Raw genomic sequence first — 22,311 nt, 5'->3', positions numbered from 1 at the left:
CTTCAAATCAGCATTCCTTCTTGGGGCTAAACCTTAACGTACAGGGGTTGGACAATGAATCACCTCTCATTTTAGTGTGGGAGGTTTCATGGCTAAATTAGACCAGCCTGGTGGCCAATCTTCATTAATTGCACATTGAACCATTAAGAGCAGAGTGTGAAGGTCCAATTAGCAGGGTAAGAGCACAGTGTTGCTCAAAATATTGCAATGCGCACAACATTATGGGTGACATACCAGAGTTCAAAAGAGGACAAATTGTTGGTACACGTCTTGCTGGCGCATCTGTGACCAAGACAGCAAGTCTTTGTGATGTATCAAGAGCCACGGTATCCAGGGTAATGTCAGCATACCACCAAGAAGAACGAACTTCATCCAACAGGATTAACTGTGGACATAAGAGGAAGCTGTCTGAAAGGGATGTTCGGGTGCTAACCCGGATTGTATCCAAAAAACAAAACCACGGCTCCCTAAATCACGGCAGAATTAAATGTGCACCTCAACTCTCCTATTTCCACCAAAACTGTCCGTCGGGAGCTTCACAGGGCCGGGCTGCTATAGCCAAACCTTTGGTCACTCGTGTCAATGCCAAACGTCGGTTTCAATGGTGCAAGGAGCGCAAATCTTGGGCTGTGGACAATTTGAAACATGTATTGTTCTCTGATGAGTCCACCTTTACTGTTTTCCCCACATCCGGGAGAGTTACGGTGTGGAGAAGACCCAAAGAAGCGTACCACCCAGACTGTTGCGTGCCCAGAGTGAAGCATGGGGGTGGATCAGTGATGGTTTGGGCTGCCATATCATGGCATTCCCTTGGCCCCATACTTGTGCTAGATGGGCGCGTCACTGCCAAGGACTACCGAACCATTCTGGAGGACCATGTGCATCCAATGGTTCAAACATTGTATCCTGAAGGAGGTGCCGTGTATCAGGATGACAATGCACCAATACACACAGCAAGACTGGTGAAAGATTGGTTTGATGAACATGAAAGTGAAGTTGAACATCTCCCATGGCCTGCACAGTCACCAAATCTAAATATTGAGCCACTTAGGGGTGTTTTGGAGGAGCGAGTCAGGAAACATTTTCCTCCACTAGCATCACGTCGTGACCTGGCCACAATCCTGCAAGAACAATGGCTTAAAATCCTTCTGACCACTGTGCAGGACTTGTATATGTCATTACCAAGAGGAATTGACGCTGTATTGGCCGCAAAAGGAGGCCCTACACCATACTAATAAATTATTGTGGTCTAAAACCAGGTGTTTCATATTCATTGTCCAACCCCTGTAGATTCAAGAAGACAGCTGTGCGGTTCCACTGTATGTTACGGAAGATCATGTACTAACCACCGCTTTATGGTTCATCTAAAGCAAGGGTCTCCATCTTCACTCCTCAAGAGCTACTATCCAGTAACTGTTGGATGCATCCTTTCTCTAACAAGTGTGCACAGATCAGTTTGAATACTGATGATGGAATTTAGCCATTTGATTCAAGTTATTTTGGAGAAGGGGTGCATCTAAAAGTTGATGGATCGTTGCTCTGAGGACTGGATTTGGGCCACCTTGGCGTAAAGCAAGAACAGTGAATTGTTGGATACTTACATCTTGAATCCTCTGTTGAACTATTAAGGTCCAACTTAAGACCTAATCCTTCATTGTACATTTAAAATAACGGCAACTAATTTTCTCAAACAAATCACATTTTAATTGAAATGAGAACTCAGAACACATTAAAAAGCATGCAAACAACTCAAGTTAAACTCAGACTCACGTCAACTGCCACTAATAAAAACATTCAGCAAACAACTAACATGCAGAAGAAAACAAACATGCAGAGAGGAACAAATGGAAACTTTTTTTTTTTTAACCAAAACACAACGCCACCTTTACTATTTAGGCAGCCTGCTGGTTTTAAAAGATCTCCAGCAGCTGCTGGGCAGCAGCCATCTGAGCCTGCTTATGCTGGATCCTGGCAGGACGACCCTCCATCTGAAGGTTGTGCTGATCCCACAGGTTGTGGAACCTGTAGGAAAAATGACTGTAGTCATGTGGTGTGGACAGACCAATGCAGCTCATAGAACAGCTGGCCAAACCCGTTCACCTCACATACCTTAGGGAAGAGAGGGTCCCCGTAGACGCTGCACACACCATGTGTTGCTGGGAGTTCGGGGAGGAAGAGAGGGGGAAAGGCGACTGTGGGTGCCTGGGGAAGAGTGGTTCCCCAACTGCTCTGCAAAACCCCTGGGATACGCGTGGTGGGACGGGCAGGTGCTGCCTCAGGGCTGAAGGCTGTGTCATATGCTGGCGATCGGGCATAAAGCACGGCTGCGGCAGAATCCTTGGAGCTTTTCGAGAAACCCATGTCAGTTTTCGCTTCAGGTTCTCTTCTGGATCCCAAATGACGGTCACCTCCAGTGAAAATCGCTTTCTGAATTCTAGACAAAATACATATTTAAAGCTGAAAAGAGACCTCTCCATCTCATTAAGAAAAACACCTAGAATTCCTTAAAAAGTATTTATATGCCTTTAACTTGTTAAAATCACAAACTTTTATTGTATTTTGTTAGGATTTTACGTGATAGACCAACCCAAAGTAAGCGATAATTAGAAAGTTGAAGGCAAATGATATTGTTTTAGTTTTACAAATAATATCAATGGTTGCTCAGTGGAGGAGCCTCATAGATCCACAGCTCTGGTGAGAGAATGTGTTGACAGTTAAATTATTAGTTGGATTTGTGGCAAGAGTATAACACATGTAAAGTTTGCCACACATCCTGCAGGGGGCACTGTAGACATGAAGCAGTTTGCTTTACACATTGGCAAAACCTGTATTGGAGAACTAAACACCATCATCCTGTATGCACCACCATTATAGACATATATAAAGAGTAGACCCCGCATCGGCCGCTCTCGCCTATAGGCGCTGACGAGATTTAGGGGCGCCACCTTGGGGCGGTCAACAACTCCGCTCAGTGTAATGTTTTACTCGCTGATTATTGAACTAATTTTCACGTTGTTTTTTTTTACTTTAAAGCTATAGCTATCATAACAAACGGTTCAGTGCATTTAAATATTCTTAGTGTGGTTAAAAGTGGTTAAAATATATATATATTTTTTTTTCGCTAATGTCTAACAAAGCTCTGATGCCTTCACAGAGCGATAGATAGATAGATAGATAGATAGATAATAAGTCAAAGGGAAGCCCCGCATGGGATAACTTAAAACGGGATTTATTTAACAAAAATCATAACTGGTTGGAGAAGAGAGGGAAAGAGAGAAGTAGGTGGCAGAGAGAGAGAAAGAATGAGCTGAGCTCCTCCGAGCTGCCTCCAGCTGGGGTTGATCATCTGGTGCTTGGGCTGGAGCGGAGTTTGTGCTTGCGCTGTCAAGTGAGGAAGCTTGCTGCCGTCAGTCTGGCCAGCTGCCGCCACTTCATATACATATATATACATATATATATATATATATACATATATATATATACATATATATACACATATACATACACATATACATACATATATATATATATATCTATATATATATATATATATCTATATATATATATATATATATATATAGAATAATATATTCATTGGTGAATATTTTATTCACCAATGTCTAAAGCTCTGATGCCTTTATGGACTAGATGCAATTTTGGAGACTAAGTCACAAAAACTTGGACGTGTAGACCTGTATCTCTCTGTCTAATATTAGAAAAATCACATTCTAATATAAACAATATCTTTTAATCTTACTTGTGAAAAGTTATCCCTCGAGCCCTGACGTCAATAGTCCGTCGATTTAAACAAAAATACGCCGCCCAGTGCTGAGATATCAGTGTGTTCAGCTTGAATCAGCAGGTTAGGGTAGCAGGTCGACCGCCCCAAGATAGCGGCCGTAATTCTGTAGAGAAGACTTGGGGCTAGGTGGATGTCCACCTTCGAGCAGGACAACAAACCTAAACATGCAGCCAGAGCTACAATGGATTAGATCAAAGCATCTTTATGCGTTAATTATTATTCATTCATTCATTAAAAACATAAATGAATGACCATTCAAAGATGCTGCCCATCCATTCCCCTATTTTGCAAAGAAGAATGGACAGAACCTAGCAAAGACATAAGCCAAAAGACTTGCAGCTGCAAAACCCCTTGCAACAAAAGGTGATTCTACAAAGTATTGTGTCAGGGGGACAGAACAGAGAAAAATTTACTGATTTGTTTGTCAATAAAAACTCCTAAAAACCATGTATCATTTTCTACCAGGTTTGACACTTAGTCTACCTGGATGGTCTCTGCTTCAGAGACATTTCAGGTTGTCTGTGAAGGTTTGACCCATCTGAGTTTTTCCCTTTTCTCTGGCTCCAGGCTGAGCCACCGATGCACCTGAAAATCCTCAGGATCCTGTTGTGAATTTTATTTCCATAACCTTTATGATGGTTGTGTTATTGTAACTGCAACTTAAATTTTTTTGGTATGCGTGTTCTGGTCATTTGAGCATGATTAAACATGATACATCTCTCCGTCAGGAAAAGTTGTTTATGAAATTCACCTGCAAAAATGAATGGAAAACCAGGAAAAGGGGACCTGTCCTGACGGGACACACTTCGTGGGATACACCCTAGATTCCTGGAACAGGTGGAAAATGTTGTGCCTCTTAATTTTGTCAGTCAAGGACGTTGAAAACATATATACATGTTTGGATTCATGATACCCGGATTTTCTCTATTTGGATACGGAGGTTATTTGATGTATCTGCAAGTTCAGAGGATGTTGGTGGCAATTATGGCCATAATCAGGCTGCCGGCCGCATTTAATGCGCTAACTAAGGCTGTGAACGAACAGAACCGTAAGTTGGCTGCGGTGGCTGAACTCAGAGGATAATCATTATTGGAAAAATCAAGCTTGAAATCAACACGATCAATACATATAGGTCAATTCATCTTATTACTATTAATCACAGTTCTGCTCTAAAAACGATCGTAACATTTCTTCACGAACAAAGTCGAATTTTATGATAAAAATACAAGGTTTGAATTTGAAATTGCATTTACATGTTGAATTTATTTCAGTCATATCGCTGTTGAAATCTCTTATCTCAGTTTAATTTCACTTGCACTCATCACAAACACGATATATCAGTGAGGATTCTAGAGACGAACACATTGTCGTATACAAACCTGGCGTAGTCGCCAGTCGAAGTCGCCCGTGACTTTTTGAAAGGTGATCCACGCAGCCAAGGATCGAATTATTTATAATTATTTATAGTAAAATAGTCACAATTTCAACCTGATCACATGTTTAATACCATCCTCAAAGTTTTTTTTTTTTAAGATAAAAGTAGAACACAGTCTTCTTAAAATCTTAAAATGCCTACCAGTTGGCATAGATGGGCGAGCAAAGCCTGCCTTCTGAGCCTCCTGCTGCACCAATCTTCTCCTTGCTCGGCTTTGCCTCCTTTATTGCACCACCTCCTCTTCAGCCTGCTGGTAAAGCTGACTAATGATCGAAGCAACAGCAATATTGCTCATTTTGCTTCTACAAAGTGCTGATTTTTTTCTAAAAGATTTAATCGCCTCTATAACTACGACCAGTACAACTCCCAACAAAGAAATTCCCGCTATTGCCGGTCTTATACCATCAGTTCTGTAATTTTTTAGGCTTTTTAGAAATTAAAAATGTATTTTTTAAATGTTTTCAATAAAAGGTATGATGGTGTAGTGCAGGGGTTCCCAAACTTTTTTAGCCGCGCACCCCCTTCCATGTCCCAGCCGGGTTGACGCTAACCTGACTCTAGCCAGATGTATTTCGCTCCACCTAGCTCCACTCACATCCATCTGGGACCTCTCCATAGGAATTGCCTTTTTTGAAGGCTGGGCCTTATCGAAAATCCTTGCATATGATTGGATATGCCACTTGTCTGTCATCTTTATCGACGCGCTATTATAACCACTCACACGAAGCTAACCCGTGACGCTGTGAGAGCGACGCAGGAAAAAACTTTTATTTTTATTTTTATTTTTTTAAATGTGTTTGTGGCTCTAGAGCCACAAAGCTTCGCCGGTCGGAGTCGATCCCAGGCCGACCGCGTCAAGGACTAAAGGCCTCCTAATATGGTTCGCGCTAACTGGGCGCCACCGCGGGCGCGCCCCGGAAAACAAAGCTTGCCAAATCCTGTCGGGAGAAGGGGAAAAACATCGTTTCCACCAACAAAAGCCTTCAGAGCCGTTCTTTGATGTTCTTTCAATAAAACAATATTAGGTAGATTGGACAACACGGAAGAAATAGCAGCATCATGCTTGCTTCCTGGATGTGAGCCGCCATTGCTTTCTGAATCAAAACAGTCTCACGTCACGATTGCTTCTCCACTACATCACATCTATGAAACTCCAGCCCTGCGTCCTGATTGGCTTGACAATAAAATTGGTTGGAGAAATCACTCTCTATGGGAGCTGTCCCAGATGGATGTGAGTGAAGCTAGGCGGAGCGATATGAATCTGGCTAGAGTCAGGTTAGTTTGACGCACCCCCAAGATTGATTATATACTGGGTGCGATTTGCTGGGGGGGATTTACCCCCCCTCTGTTTGTGACGTCCCCCCCTCTGGTCATTCATGTTTTATCCCTGGGGGGGATACGTATTCCTACCCCCCTCTGGTCTGAATAAGTAATATTATGGATTTTTAAGAATGTATATAAATTAGGGCTGTCAGTTTTAACGCGTTAACTTTGTTAGACCACAACGCCGACATTTATTTTTGTTGTCGTCGTTAATTGCGCGTCAAAACACACACACCGTTCCCTAATGTTTTTTCCCCGCAGCGCTCTCCGCACTGTGTTACTTTTATCCTCGGCGCTTTCCGTAGTTTCAAAAGCCCTAGCAAAACAGACCCGCCCTCACTGTTGCACAGGCTGTTTATTTCATGCGACTTTGGGCTTGTTTTATTCTAAAGGCGCTTGTAAATTTTATGAGTCACGGGTTGCGGTTTTTTTGCGCACGTTTCCGAAAGTGAAATCGCTTATTTGGGCTCTAAAATAAGTGATGAAACAGCAGTTATTAAGAGACCTGCCTGCACTAGACACTTTGTATCCAGCTGAAATATCCCTCCTCCATAGGAGCCGACGGTAGTAAAGGCAGAGCAACTCTGCACGTATTTTCTGCAGTTTACAGTGCAATAAGTGGTGATAACTGCTGAAAGTAGATTGCTCAAAATGGTGATCTGCACCAAGTAGAGATTGGTTCTGAAGATAAGTTTTTAAACATGCTGATAACATTGCAGAAACCCAACCCATAAACCGTACTTTAATGCTTATGAATTTGTTTTCTCTGTATTTGACAAACTAAGGCTGGATTACGTTGCCAAAAGAAGTTCCTGGAGTTACTAAACAGTCTCTTTCAGGGTACTAAGCTCCTGCCCAGTTGCAAGCAAAGTGTAAGACTGGAATGACCTGGAAATTTAAAAACCTTTTTCCAGGCTTAAACTGTATAAATATGGATATAAACAGCAAGCAAAAATATTCAAAGAAATTATTGTTGTTGGTGTGAAAGCATCCACAGCACAAACAATGAAAACGTATGATTTTATTGAAATGTAAAATTTTTATTAATTTATATGTATATGCTTAATACCATGTCTATCTTTGTTTAAGAGGCAAAAAAAAATATATCGGCATGAAAATAGGCATTTACAAATTTAATTACACATTATGTAAATATCAGGGCGTCATGATTAGTCATTTAGCCATTATAGTCCAGAGTTTAACATTTGGCACTAGGATGTTTTCATTCCAATTCTCAAAAGTGCTTGAAAAGTAACAAAATAAAAATATTTTTTGTACAAGCATTTATTTTATTAGTGTCATTTATTGCAAAATTGCATATTGAAATGCCCAAACAGGCTACTACACTTTCAGAAATAAAAGGATAAAACGTGCGATTAATTTGCAATTAATCTCGAGTTAACTATCGAAATTATGTGATTAATCGATTCAAATTAAAATTTTTAATCTTTTGACAGCCCTAATATAAATGCATGTCAAGCGTCCTTCACATTTGTTAATTAAATTTGTCTGTTTTTAAAGAGTATTAATACGTTTACTGCTTGAAGCGATTGAAGTAAACTAATACCCACTCCCGAGTCCAAACAGTAGATGGCGCAAGTTTAAAAACAATAGTCTAACCTACTGGATCTAGCTAGCTACCTGAAAGAGCAGCTGCTAGCTAACCAAGTAATGAATGAGAACGTGTGGCAGCATGAACGTCAACATATGACAAGTATTTTGTTATATTTCGGCCCGAAAAATCAACAGAAAAGGTCAAGAGTAGATGACGGGACAAACAGCCATGGTAATGTTAGAGTACAAACTTTTTGTGGATGATGAAGATTTGCAGGCAGCGTCACAAGACAAGAAGCAGCAGCAGCCGATTCTCCACCCTCCCGCCCAGGACAGGTTGCATGCTGTCTCGAGCCAGATAGCACGCAGGCCACTTATGCTCATTTATAAAACACTTGAAATGACCCCCCCCCCCCCAGATTTTTTTTTTTTTTTTTTTACACACACACACACACGCGGGTTGGACAATGAAACTGAAAACACCTGGTTCTAGACCACAATAATTTATTAGTATGGTGTAGGGCCTCCTTTTGCGGCCAATACAGCGTCAATTTGTCTTGGGAATGACATATACAAGTCCTGCACAGTGGTCAGAGCGATTTTAAGCCATTCTTGCAGGATTGTGGCCAGGTCACGACGTAATGCTAGTGGAGGAAGATGTTTCCTGACTCGCTCCTCCAAAACACCCCTAAGTGGCTCAATATTTAGATTTGGTGACTGTGCAGGCCATGGGAGATGTTCAACTTCCCTTTCATGTTCATCAAACCAATCTTTCACCAGTCTTGCTGTGTGTATTGGTGCATTGTCATTCTGATACACAGCACCTCCTTCAGGATACAATGTTTGAACCATTGGAGGCACATGGTCCTCCAGAATGGTTCGGTAGTCCTTGGCAGTGACGCGCCCATCTAGCACAAGTATGGGGCCAAGGGAATGCCATGATATGGCAGCCCAAACCATCACTGATCCACCCCCATGCTTCACTCTGGGCACGCAACAGTCTGGGTGGTACGCTTCTTTGGGGCTTCTCCACACCGTAACTCTCCCAGATGTGGGGAAACAGTAAAGGTGGACTCAGAGAACAATACATGTTTCAAATTGTCCACAGCCCAAGATTTGCACTCCTTGTACCATTGAAACAGACGTTTGGCATTGGCACGAGTGACCAAAGGTTTGGCTATAGCAGCCCAGCCGTGGATATTGACCCTGTGGAGCTCCCAACGGACAGTTTTGGTGGAAAAAGGAAGTTGAGGTGCACATTTAATTCTGCCGTGATATGGGGAGCCGTGGTTTTATGTTTTTAGGACACAATCCGGGATAGCACCCGAACATCCCTTTCAGACAGCTTCCTCTTGCGTCCACAGTTAATCCTGTTGGATGTAGTTCGTCCGTCTTGGTGGTATGCTAACATTACCCTGGCTCTTGATACATCACAAAGACTTGCTGTCTTGGTCACAGATGCGCCAGCAAGACGTGCACCAACAATTTGCCCTCTTTTGAACTCTGGTATGTCACCCATAATGTTGTGTGCATTGCAATAACATACATACATACACACACACATGCCCGGTGAATGCTGGAGACACTAGCAACCCCGCGTAGAAGATTTCTTCTAAATAAATACAGTTTATTACCATTTTCGTGTTAATACTGTATCGTTCCGTTATGACACCCAAGCACCAGACAATGTTTTGCTGCTAACACTTTATTTTAGGACGAACAGGACGGGACAGCTTTCACTCCGCCGGTCCCCCGAATCACGACTCCTCTCCCTGGAAGCCACACATTTCTTCCGGTATGACCCCAAAGCGCAAGTGTGGAACAGTAAGGAACAGTAAGTGTGCAACAGCATTTAGCAATAAAGTCTAATAAGGATCATTACAATACATTTTTTATTTAATTAACAGTGTTTTGAGTTTTACAAAAGAAATGCTTATTTACACATCCTTATTGTGTGTGGGGGGGGAACACGGTCAGACGCCATTACAGTTTTCGCCTCGCGCACCCCCTAGTGGCAGCTCGCACGCACCACACTTTGGGAAACCCTGGTGTAGTGTATTATATATGTAGTGTATATAATAGTTTTGAATGTTAAAAGAAACGCAAAAGAACTGTGGGTGTACTCACAGTTCGGTGAGTGTACTCACGTTCTCGTGAAATGGCGTAGTTGTCGCCGTGACTCACACGGCGACAACCACGCCTCAAATGTAAACCCTCTGCTGAAATGTTGTCTTGTCATATGTTGCTTTTCTCGTGCTGAGGTTCTTCGATATCTCAATCTGTACTCTTTCTTTAAGGGTCCTGGGCAGTTTGGAAGAATGCGCCAAACGGCTGCATTCTTTGGCAACACAACACCTAAGTCAACCATTCCCCCCAAATGTATGTGTTGGAGAGTTGTACTGGAACTGTAATTTCGATTACAATGCAAATTGTAGTTGACAATAAAGATTGATTGATTGAAAATGGCTCTTTAAAGGTTTGCACGTGGTTTTCCACCAATAACCACGCTTAATTTGAACGGGTCACAGAACAACTGACCAATGAGAAGTAAGTCTCGTGCCAGATGACCGTACTCCAAGATTTCGCTGGAAAACAATGGTAGCCATGTCGAATGACAAACAGGCTGTGGAATTTGATGGGGGAAAATAGAAACACCCTAGATTTGAAAATCAGTATAGCCGCGCTGAGCAATATGTATAGCGGTGCTGCGCCCTTATTCCATCCTCTGAGGAGAACCCTGCCTTATGTAGCTTCATATTAATAAATGAAACACTAAAATAAGCTGAATGATAACTTAAATAATATCTGACTGAATTATAACTGTGTTCAACTTGTGTTGCAACAGTGTTGCAGTAGAATCAAAACCAACTTCCCCTATTCACACATACTCCGTCCGTGCATTCTCCGTTACATTACAAATAAAAGATGTAATCAATCGGGCATTTCCCACAGGCTCCGTGGTTCTGCGACTTTACAGTTAACCCTCCTCCAAAATACAGATCAAGTCTATTTGTGATGGGTGACAGAGCGAAACGCGTCAATTTCTAAAAACCAGACGAGCCAGACAGGAAGTCGTATGCAGGAAGTGCAAAGTGGATCCAGTGTAATTTCATAACAAGGAGGGAGGGGGGTGTGGCTGTCTGTATGCATGAACAGATAAAGTTTGGATTGCTGCGCGACATTTTGCGATGAAAAGACGGAAAACACAAGGAGTATAGTCAGTGCAGTTGGGCGGTTGCAAAGATTTTTCATCCACTTATCTTTCCATTAATATCACAGAATACAGTTTTATATGAGCACTCAGCTTTGGTCTCTCTTCATCTTTCTCTTATTTATCAATTTTTCTGTCTCTTTTAATGTTTCTGTCCATCATGTATCTTTTACATGGTTGTATTTTATACATGGTTATATTTTGAAGGCTACCTGCCTCGCTTACTTCTTACTTCTCGATAGCAATATTTCTTTGCAGTCTCACTCATCTAAAACTTAATTTTGTATCAAAGAAAATCTAATTTATAAAACTTTTTTGTGCTCTGCTTTCGGCCTTAACTGCTTAGAGCCGCAAGATCAATCTGAATACCCTCAATAAAAGCTTTTAACTCCTGCTCCTTGATCTTTCATTGGGTCAACAGTAAGAACTCCATCGTGGGAAGGAAAGGAGCTTCAAACTGCTGTGCCGAATTCGGACAGCCTTTAACTCCGTCATTACGTGATGATAACACACAAGGATGATGCGAGTCAAGTCCGGGCCTACAGCCTTCCGAAAATGAACTACAAAGTGCGCAACCACTTCTCTCCGGACATTTTCGTTGATTTCCATGAGGAGGCTGTGCTGATACGTCATTCGTAATACATTGCTGATTATGGCAACTAGTCGTTGCAGCTCTACACAACTTTAGTTTATCACTTAACCTTCCACAAAAAACACATTGCATGTTGTGGCAGGAAAGAGACAGTGGATATGTTCAATTTTAAATCATAAAAAAGACAAGAATTTCTACTTTATTCATCAGTCAGCTCCATTCAACATTCCTTACCACTCTCCAGTTCCTTCTTGGCCATGGATGCAGTATAATGGGATGAGAAGGCAACAACGGCAGACACCCCCTTGATTCTAGACCCGGCCTTCAGAGACACCCTTTCCACACAGTCCACCAGCCTTCGCAGCACCTTGTACATGCAACACATCAACATTTTTTAATCACTCTGTTACCATCGCCTACTACTATAAGCTGAGCAGGTTTGCTGGTTGGAGTTCACTGTCTCAAGTAATAGCAATGCTTTTCATCTAATGTTTGTTAACTGCTTTGAGCTTCATTAGTTTGTGTTCCTTTGTTGAAATCAGAATCATGTTAAATTATTTTTAATCAATATTGATACGCATACTGACATTAATACTTGCAAAGATCATGCAGTTAATCAAGACAAGTTGAAATGTTCTATATTTTTATCACATCTGGACAGTAGGATGGGCAATTATCCTACTGTTTATCAATAATGGGGAGACGATTTCTGACGAGCATTATGATATACTAGGATAATGATTCTCATATTTGCTAATCTTTTAAGGGGCCTATATAATGAGAAATCAACTTTGAGCTTTTAACTATGTTATGATACTATTCCTTCATCAAAATAACACCCAAAGTGGTATTTTACTTGATTGATGCATGTCTAAGTAATCCTTGCGAATTCTGCTTTCTGAGCAGCAGCCCCTCTCTGTCCTGGAAAACGAGTGGCCATGACTGGTCTAAGTGGCTGTTAATTACCTCTAAGAACAACTTTTCATTAAAAAAAAATTAATACCAAAAATGCCAACATGGGCTAAATGTCCATGTCGGTATTTTCAGTCGTAAATTTTGGTGGTAGTAAATTTTCTGTTTTTTGTCCAGGCCTAGTTGAACACATACCAAATATTGTTAATTAAGCAAATTTGACCTTATTCCAAATCCTTCAAGGTAACCATTGATTCTCTAAATTAAACCTCCCCACAGAACTTTAAAATCATTAAAACACATTTACATTTATTTCTCCTTTTGTTCTGATTAGCTTCCCTTAACCCTAATTTTGCTTAAATGTGTTTGACCACATCATAATTACTTTTAATAAATTCTTACATTTATAAAAAAGTTGTCATTTATTCCATGTGTGCAGAATTTGCTGTTACAGAATGCTACAGTTTGAATCCCTCTTTCAACTGTTGTCCTAATCATTAACTGCACAACAATTTGAATGAAGATTTTTGATCACTGCATCCCTGCTGTTCAGTTGTAAAAGCACAACTAGCAATGTAGGAAAAGCTGGACATTTTAAACAACGATCACAATGAGTCAAACTGTATATGTGAAGCAGTCTCTTCTAGCAATACTTGAGAGCTTCTCATCCTCCTCCTCAGTCAGTTAATATAAACCATTTAATTCTTAACAAACATGGCACAGACCAACCCTACCTGCATCAGGACTTCCTGGTCACTGGTGGGTGGCAAATTTTGAATACAAAGGCATCGCTTCTCTGTGCTCTGGCGGACACAGATGTTCCAATTGGGTTCCAGCGTGTACCCATTCAGCTTGCTGATGGCCTCAGAGGCAAGGGCCGGTGTGCCATATTTGGCATAGGCAAAGCCCCGGTTCTGGCCGCTGAAGTTCATCATGAGGCGGAACTCCCAGAGAGGTCCCACAGAGCTGAACAGGGGGATGAGCACATCCTCATAGGTGTCCCGTGGGATGTGGCCGATGAAGACCTCACAGCGTTCACCTGGGGTGGGACCATCCCACACTAAATCATGAAGACAAGACAGGAGGAGTTTATGAAGCTCAATGGGTAGCTGTAGATTGACTGATGCACTTTCTCTGCCCAGGCTAAACATTAAGATTAGAATCATTTAGCTACATTACAGGTGGAGCTGCACATACTTGAAGAATCCATAAAAGTTGGGTTAACTAAAGGAGGTTACACAGAGTGGAGAATGTGATCCAAGTTAAATTAATTTTTAGAACAGTTCATGGCAGAGGATCACTCCTGACTACAGTGCACAGTATTAGAAAATGTTAGGATAACGCTACTGGTAAATATTGCGACCTTTAGCTTTGTGGACACCATCTGTATCAGGTGTGGCCATCGACTGTAGTTTGACTTGTTGAACAGTTTAACAGGCTGAATATTATATTGACAGGCAAGAAGCTAATTCATTACAATAGTAAGATATTGACCAATAATTATCACACTGCAAAACATCCTGTGACAATATCATTACACCAGCTGACATATACACAGTATATTGTGCAACCACACTCCTGATGACAGAGGAACAAGCAAACTGGCCCTTTTCCGATATACCAATTCTAGCTAGTTTTTCAGAGGTTAAATTAAAGCCAGTATGAGAAACAGTGTGTCTGTTAGAGAATACATATAAAAAAGTACCAGAATGCCTTGGATTTATAAGTTCATCACAGCAGATATTCACCACTAACCAAGGGAATTCAATATGATGCTGTGACTTCAACAGGACTTGGTTAATTTTCATTATAAAGATTAATCAATATGCATTTGGTATGTTTACTGCAAAACAAGTCAAATATCATCCAAGTCCAGAAGTAAAAATGTTAATTACTCCTTGAGGTTTTCCATCTAAAACAGAAGTCTTTGATGTGGGGGTCGTGGAAGTAGGAGGGATTTAGTCCCGACCCCACTCTTGCCAACCCCCAGGCTTGTAAACCCACTCTGTTACATGGAAAAAAAAAAGAAAACCTATGACAGACAATAGAATATTCTTCCTTATTGACATGTTTACCTTATTTGTATGATTAACTGTACATTTATTTTTTATTTTTTTTTTACATTATACAGTCCTCACTTTTACATAAATTTTTTTCAGAAGTGTAAACGTCACTTCAGATATTTTTGTATTAATTTAATAGATGGTAAAGATGTACACACTTTAGTTGTTTACCTTCAGTCCCCATGCAAAGGAAGGAACAATATCCCCTGCAAATGGCATGAGAAACATGTTTTGGTCCATACCTCAATTGATGATAGCTGATTATTACCGTATTATTTCTTCCTTCCTCCATTCCATTCCTCTATGTTGTAGCTGCAGTTTGTTTTTGACATAATTTCCTTAATCTGTATGCATCAAAATTCTTGTCATTTAATTTAACGAGTGTCCTGGTGCGTAGCTGCTCATGACATGGAGTACTGCTGCATGTTCACTGACAGCCGACGCAGCCCTCACTGACGATGACTGCAGCTCTGCGTTCTTTCAGAAAAACGCAGGTGGAATTATCTGAATGGAACCAAGTGGATCTATTTTTTTCCACTCATTTTCCAATTGACGAAAATCCATCGCAACGACGGAGTACTTTAACCCATGCTCTAGTGACCCCCAGAGAGAGCCACCAACCATAGCTGGAGAAAAACACGCAGCAGGGAACTTTCCCAGGAGAGGCCGCCAAACAATTAAATTTACTAACAAAAGCTCATCAATGATTCAACCAAGAAGTCACTAAACAACTCAGAAGAACATCTAAGGGTCTGCAACCCTCACTGCCTCAGCTAAGGTCAGAATTCAAGATTTAACAATGAGACCGGGAAAAAAAATGGGCTCCGTGCGTGAGTTCCAAGGCCAAAACCACTGCTCACCAAAAAGAACACAATGATCTCTCTCAAATTGACCAAAAACAATATCTTGATGATCCCCAAGACATCTGGAAATAAATTATGTGAATGGAAGTCGTGCATCTCTATTGTAAAACTAAAGGCATTCCATCATACTGATGGACAAACATGGCAGTGGTAGTATGATGGTCTGGGGATCTGTATCTCCAACATTGACCTTTCTGGAAGCCAGATGCTGAGTCAACACGCTACCCAAGTCATCATCACAGTATGGCATTGGTGCATTAATAATTCTGTCTGCATTTGCTGACTCATCTGCACTTGAACAAATAATCTTACTCTGCAGTTTGGCCGACATTTCTCTTTTATACTGGGCAGCAATGGTGTGGTTGCAGAGATAAGAGGGATGTGCATCTGATATTTAAAGTTCTCTCTGATCTTCAGCAACAGACTTGATCAGGTCAAGAAGAGACTGAGACATGGTGAGGGGCAGGAGGTGGGGGAATAAACACTGATGACAATGGCAAGTGTTCAAACAACCTGACCACAGGTGGAAATGCCGCCCATTGATGTAACAGCCAGAGGGACAAGCAGCGATAGACACTTATCCAGGGAGTTGGTCTCAGAACGATCGTCTGATCTTTCTGACCTGCTGGTTTGCATAAATCCAAAGAAAACATCTGACCACCACTTTCATTCATGCCATCTGTGGTCCGTTTATGATGTTCTACCAAAAGTTAAAATGATGGAACACCAGCAAACCTCAGACTGGCAGGTGCCCGCTTTGAAAAGACCCGCCCTACTCTCTTCTGATTGGCTAATGTCTCAGCTCTGCTAGATTTCATTGGTTGAGAGCAGCTTCAGTTTGAAACCTTGAATAAATAGTCTAAATGGAACCACAACAAAATCAAGTGGATCTATTTTTTCTCCAATGTTCCAATTGATGGAGATTCATCGCAGCAATGGAAAACTTTAATCTATGAGCTTATATGTCATGTCACACAAAGAATTGTAGGATTCCTTATAGCTCATTAGTGGCATTAAGGGACATTGTCAGGTTCCTATTCTAAAGGAGCTAAGAAAGGAAGCTTACAGGCTCCTAATCATGGTGAACACTGACACTCTTTGGCTTTGGCTGAAAAGTCCTTACCAATTAGACCCTTTCTGATGCAGCCAAGAACTTTTGCTCTTTACCAGAACATCATGACAGAGGAAGTCCAGCCATCAGTAAAGGCCCTTCAGCACAATACCACTTTGCTTCTGGTGTAGCAGGACCATGCACCATGTAGCATGATCCAAAATGTTTTGGAGTGGTCTAGCCCAAGTCTGGACTTAAATCCAATTCAAATATAGTGTGGCCTTAAAGATGACATCAACAGTTGAAAACCCTCCAATGTGGCGGGATGAAAACATTTCAACAAAAGCCCAGCGAGTGAAATTTCCACAGTGATGATGCTAAACACTCATCACAAACTCTTTACGGCGAGAACTCCATGTGTTTTTGCCCTGCCATTCACTATATGCACGCGCGAAAGCAACAACAAAGAACCGCGTGTTAACGTCAAATACACATGCAAGCATATAGTTTTTTTTTTTTTTTTTAATGTTGGCGAGGCGGTAGCGATAGTTTGGCGTGGCGGATGCCTCGCCAAGATAGCGCTGCTGGAAACCCTGATGTTCATACTTTCACTGTGTTAGTCATTGTTTGTACTGCCGTTTTTTCGACTTTTCGTTGCGTTCGCCTGTCTGCTAAGCTCAAAACAACCGCGCCTGGCTTGACGGAGAAACCAGAACAGCTGAGCATCTTTATGACAGTGCACTTTTACTTTCGCCCTCTGGGGGGAGCCTCGCTGGGAAAAAAAAATCAACCCCGGTTGCATAGTATACCTTTAATGAATTAAATCCTTCTTAAATTACCTCTGACATTTACTCAAGTTCTCTTAGTTTAAGTAAAGTTTGCTTTATCATTTGAAACAGGGGTCTTCAGCCCTGGTCCTCAGGACCCACTGCACGTTTAAGGTGTGCCTGCTCCACCACACCTGAATCAATTGATGTCCTCGGCAGCCATCAAAGGCTGCAGGGACTGTTAATTGCCCATTCATTTAAGTCAGGTGTGTGGAGGCAGGGAAACACTTAAAACATGCAGGACAATGGGCTCTGAGGACCAGGGTGGAAGAACCCTGAAATGAAACAGAGGTGACACATAAAAAACAAAACAAAAAACAGTTGTATAATTCAATTTCTCCAGTGTCACTGTGCGTCTCACCTTCAGGTGGTCCTCCGTATTTCCTCTGGCCATTGACCTGGGTCAGCTTAATGTTGGTTGTCTTCAGCCAGGCTTCCAGAGCCTGCACTTGCTGAATGCTCACCTGACACTGAAAACACAGCAAGAAGACATTCACAACACCTCTGCAACCATCGGGCCACAGTAACCAGTCTGAATAAATTACCTGTGTCTGTTACAAAATATGTCTAAAGCAAAGACTAGAACCACAAAACTGTCAGTGTGGCACCTATGGATGTCGTATGAAGTTGATGCCAAAACAAATCCCATAACAGACTGACCACAAGCTGGTTAGCATGGCTTTTTAAGATACAAGTTGCATCAAAGTAATGACTTCAATTCTTTAAAAGCAGGGCTCTGCTTCAACCCTGATTCCTAAGGCCACTGTCCTGTACGTCTTAGGAGTTTCCCTGACCCATCTGACCTAAATAAATTGCTGATTGACTGGCCTCTGCAGCCCATGATGGCTGCTAAGGAGGTTTGGTTCAGGGGTGGGAATTCAACTGCTGCTTTAAACAATTACACCGAATCAGGCAGGCTTTTGTAAAACAGCCCCTCAGCAGTAAAGAACTTCTGCCGGCAGGCACAGCATAGATTTGCTGGTTTTGACTGGTTATTTTCCATCTATCTGAACGTGGTGCTTGGAAGGAATAATCTGTTTGGATGAAAACGCCCCTCTATGATTGACTGGCAGTGCGTTTCATTTAACATTCAGGTTTTGGTCCTGCACAGGAGGAGTTTGTCAGAGTTGAGCACGTGCGAGACACCTATTGAGCGAGCGCGCGACCGTTTGAACTGTAGTACATCAGATATCGTTTGTTCGGACAGAGATATGCTCACAGAAGTCCCACTGTGCTCAGGGCGATTGCTCACACCACCCCAGCGCTGACCCGACCGCCGGTCCCGTGAAAAAGCAGACATTATGAACCCCCAAAGTCCTGAACAGAACATGAGCAGTGGACATGTCCAGGCACAAACAGCACTTCTGGTAGCCCTAACCAGCCTGAGCTAAGCTACAAACCGTAACAATTACATGTTTAATAATAAAAGCCTTAAATATTATGAAAAACCACGGACAAAACACAAAACAAACGGTTCATGTGATTTTTAGATAAATGTGCAACAAAAACAAAACAAAAACTTTAATTTATGTCTATTCAAATGTAACAATGTGGTCTAAATGTTAGAAAAAAACCCAGAAGTGGATGTTTCTGGAAAATTATCCACGAATGTTCTGCTAGAGTAACAAACCCAAAGTATCTGCGGGGTGTGTATTTAGATTAGAGCAGCAAAAGAAAACCCCACACATTTTAACAGCGCACAAACACAGGTTTGTTGTTGTTTTATGTAGCATCAATGTCACTCTACCAGGTCCGCTTGGGGTGTTCCAGCTCCCAATTAACAAGTCAACCAGGCGCCATTTACAGCCGTCGCGTCCAACAGCAGTTTCATGTCCACTAAGTTTGCGGGCTTTAGCAGTCGCAAACTGACCTACAACTGCCTCGTACAGAACGCCGAAACTCACCTGAGTCCGCATGTCTTCCATTTTCCTGCAGTGTTTCGCCGTTCACGCTGCTCATTTGAATCCCTACGCCACCTGTCCTCCTGCGCTCCAGCCCGAGTTGCCAGATCGGACACATTCCAGCCCAAACATAGCGTGAAACCCGCCCACATTAAAAGCCAGCCCAAATAAAACTGAAGAGCTTACACAGACAAACTCAGCAACAAATATGCAACTGGGCAACCAAACTAACACAAAAAGCCTAAGAGTAAAGGCCTCCAGGCCAACGCACCTCAGTGTATCTCCGGTAGGCTACTTTTCGCCCAGTTTGAGGCGTTTTTAATTGACATTGGCCGACATTATTCACAGCGCCACTTTAACCCATGGTGGGATGTTCAACAGATTATCTACATTTCAAAGTAAATCAACAACTGATGTGAGTGCAAGGTCACATTTCATTGAAACGTATAAGTTTTTGCTTTTTGGTCTCACAATGACAACTATTTTAGCCACATTTTAGCAACCTGCCCAAAGCTATTTTTTCTGGCTTAATGTGTTCAAAAGAAGAACCCCACCTAATCTGGCAACACTCTGCCCGTGCAGCTCGTCTGCTGATTGAACTCCACGTGCCAGCCTGCACAATAGGCGTCCGCTAACTTTCTGGTCAAAAATTGTGAGGTCGAGAACTTCCGGGTAAACGTCACGGTCATCCACGTTGGACTGTTTTGATAGGAAACGGTGGGAAAAATGAGCAGGTCAAGGCTTTAAGATTATGCACGGGGGCAACGCCAATGGCAACACCGCAGGTAGAAATGGGAGAAATGTCACAGGAGTTGAGAAGAGTACAACTATCTCTGAATTACCAGGTTAATTTACAGCGCCATTGTGAAGACCATCCTGCACAAAGCACATTAAAACCTTGTTGGGAAAAGGAGAGAAAGGAGACAAAAAGCTGTGGGTGGACAGTTATACAAAAAAACATTAATTGAATTAATTTAGTCCAACAGTGCCATTGACAACAGTATCATCTTGGGTAGCTACTACCTGAAGCAAAAGTAGATCTTTCAATACTAAAAAAAAGAAGAACAAGAACATGGGGGTTTGTTTTGAATTTACACATTATACAGGCACATATTAACAGTTACCAGAGTTACTTCCAGATTTATACAGATGTATCAAATAATTTAGTGAGTAAGATAGGAGCAGCTATTACAGGTCCATAGTTTAATATTACAGTAATGAAGAGGATTAGTGATACTATATCAGTACACACAGGAGAAATGATAGCAATTTTGTCAGTGGGTGGAGGAAATAAGACCATTGAGTGTAATTATTTGTTCAGATTCAACATCATCATTAATTAGTTTACAGAGAAGTTACTCAGACAGCAGAGCAGACATTATGATAGAAATACAGCAAACATTATATAGAATTCAACTGATGGGGATTGCAGTAATATTTTTGTGGGTACCGGCATATATTGGGATCAGAGGAACGAAATAGCAGATAAGGCTGCAAAAGAGTCCACAAAAGGAGACGACATTGATCTGGCAGTTAACATCAGCAAGATGGAAATAAAAAGCATGATTAAACAGAGGTTGAAGAAAAGGTGGCAAAAGCAATGGGAGGAAGAGAGGAATTGATGGTGGTTTTACAAAATTTAAAGGACAGTGAGGGAAATGAGAAGCGCAGGAACGAACAGGAGACGAGACAATATCAAGACTTAGATTTGGGCACACAGGATTAAACAACACTTTATTTAAAATAGGTAAACATGTTCCATTGTAAGAAGTATGAGGAAAGGAGGGAAATTATACAAAACATGAGAAAGGAAAGAATGCGATTTAATTTAGGGGGTATTCTTAGAATGAATTCAAGACATAAGTGCTATGAAACTGTTTTTCATTATCTTAGAACAATCTAAGAGAATCTGGTTGTTATGTTTGCTGTGTTGATTTGTCTGTTCTAGTTTGTCGATTTGGTTTGTTTTAGTATGAAATCCTTGTTGCCAACTGCCAATAAAATTGCATAAAGAAGAAGATGAGCTTGTCAAGTGTCCAGAAGAAGAGAATATGCCATCAGCGAGTTGGCAGATCGATGCTATATTGTTGTGTACCTCGATGTTCTTCATGCTGTAATTTAAAAGTTAGCTTTTATAGCTGGAGGATGTGGTGATAAAGGGTGCTATTCCCATGTTATTTGAGTAGAGAAAAGACCCAGGGTGTGGGAACGTAGGCTTTGAGAGGAATCTGCTGCTGCAGGTCTGTATGTGGACCCTTCAGAATCGGAGATGGCGTTTGTTGCTCCGGACCACGATTACTGTGTTTCATTGCCAACTGGAGTAATGGCCAACGAGTTACAGAAAGAATCGAGCTGCTACAGAGTCATGTTGAGAGGCTGCAGCTGTGGACTTGTTTTGGTCTGGAGCACTTTGCAGGCTCAGACAGTGGAATCTGGTTCTATTCCGGGTAAGTTTGTATTTTTGGGGCCTAATTAAGCTGTGTTAACATACTGTGTGTGCTGAGCAATAACCCGGCTCTCCCTGACACCTTAAGCAGCTTCTTCGCACACTTTCTCCAAGCAGTGACTTCCTCACCAACAGGCACCAGGTGGTGAGGATAGGGAAACACACAAATCTGCTCCCCTGATCTCTCACAGGAACGCCTCAGGGCTGTGTCCTCAGTCCTGATCTCTTCACCCTTTTTACCCAGGACTGTTCTGCTGTCCACCCCACAAACACAGTGGTGAAGTCTGTGGATGACACCACTGTAGTGGGTCTCATCTCCAACAATGATGAG

General features: G+C 41.8%; 1 protein-coding gene across 2 annotated transcripts; it reads right to left on the bottom strand.

Annotated features, from left to right (window-relative positions):
- Positions 1–1,839: 1,839 nt before the first annotated feature.
- dnd1 (DND microRNA-mediated repression inhibitor 1) lies at positions 1,840–20,107 on the bottom strand. Of its 2 annotated transcripts, XM_021312412.2 has the most exons (7): positions 20,089–20,107; positions 19,538–19,617; positions 17,995–18,103; positions 13,564–13,889; positions 12,152–12,284; positions 2,110–2,434; positions 1,840–2,022 (listed from the first exon to the last, which is right to left on the bottom strand). In XM_021312412.2, exons 2-7 carry the CDS (start codon positions 19,556–19,558, stop codon positions 1,911–1,913), a joined length of 1,026 nt encoding a protein of 341 aa, XP_021168087.2. In that variant the 5' UTR covers positions 19,559–19,617; positions 20,089–20,107; the 3' UTR covers positions 1,840–1,910. The 2 variants fall into 2 exon arrangements, with proteins under 2 accessions (XP_021168087.2, XP_021168086.2); XM_021312411.2 differs by lacking the exon at positions 20,089–20,107 and having other exon boundaries at positions 19,538–20,062.
- Positions 20,108–22,311: the final 2,204 nt, after the last annotated feature.

Source organism: Fundulus heteroclitus, unplaced genomic scaffold, assembly GCF_011125445.2.
Source record: "Fundulus heteroclitus isolate FHET01 unplaced genomic scaffold, MU-UCD_Fhet_4.1 scaffold_28, whole genome shotgun sequence".
Lineage (NCBI taxonomy): Eukaryota > Metazoa > Chordata > Actinopteri > Cyprinodontiformes > Fundulidae > Fundulus > Fundulus heteroclitus.
Note: the sequence above shows the minus strand (reverse complement) of the source record. Positions and strands in the feature narration are given on the sequence as shown.

Coding starts and splice junctions, on each gene's coding strand:
- dnd1 (XM_021312412.2), bottom strand. CDS start 19,558: ATGGAAGACATGCGGACTCAG. Junction 18,104..19,537: donor TGGAAGACATGCGGACTCAG/GTGAGTTTCGGC, acceptor CTGTGTTTTCAG/TGTCAGGTGAGCATTCAGCA. Junction 2,435..12,151: donor CAAGAAGGAACTGGAGAGTG/GTAAGGAATGTT, acceptor TATTTTGTCTAG/AATTCAGAAAGCGATTTTCA.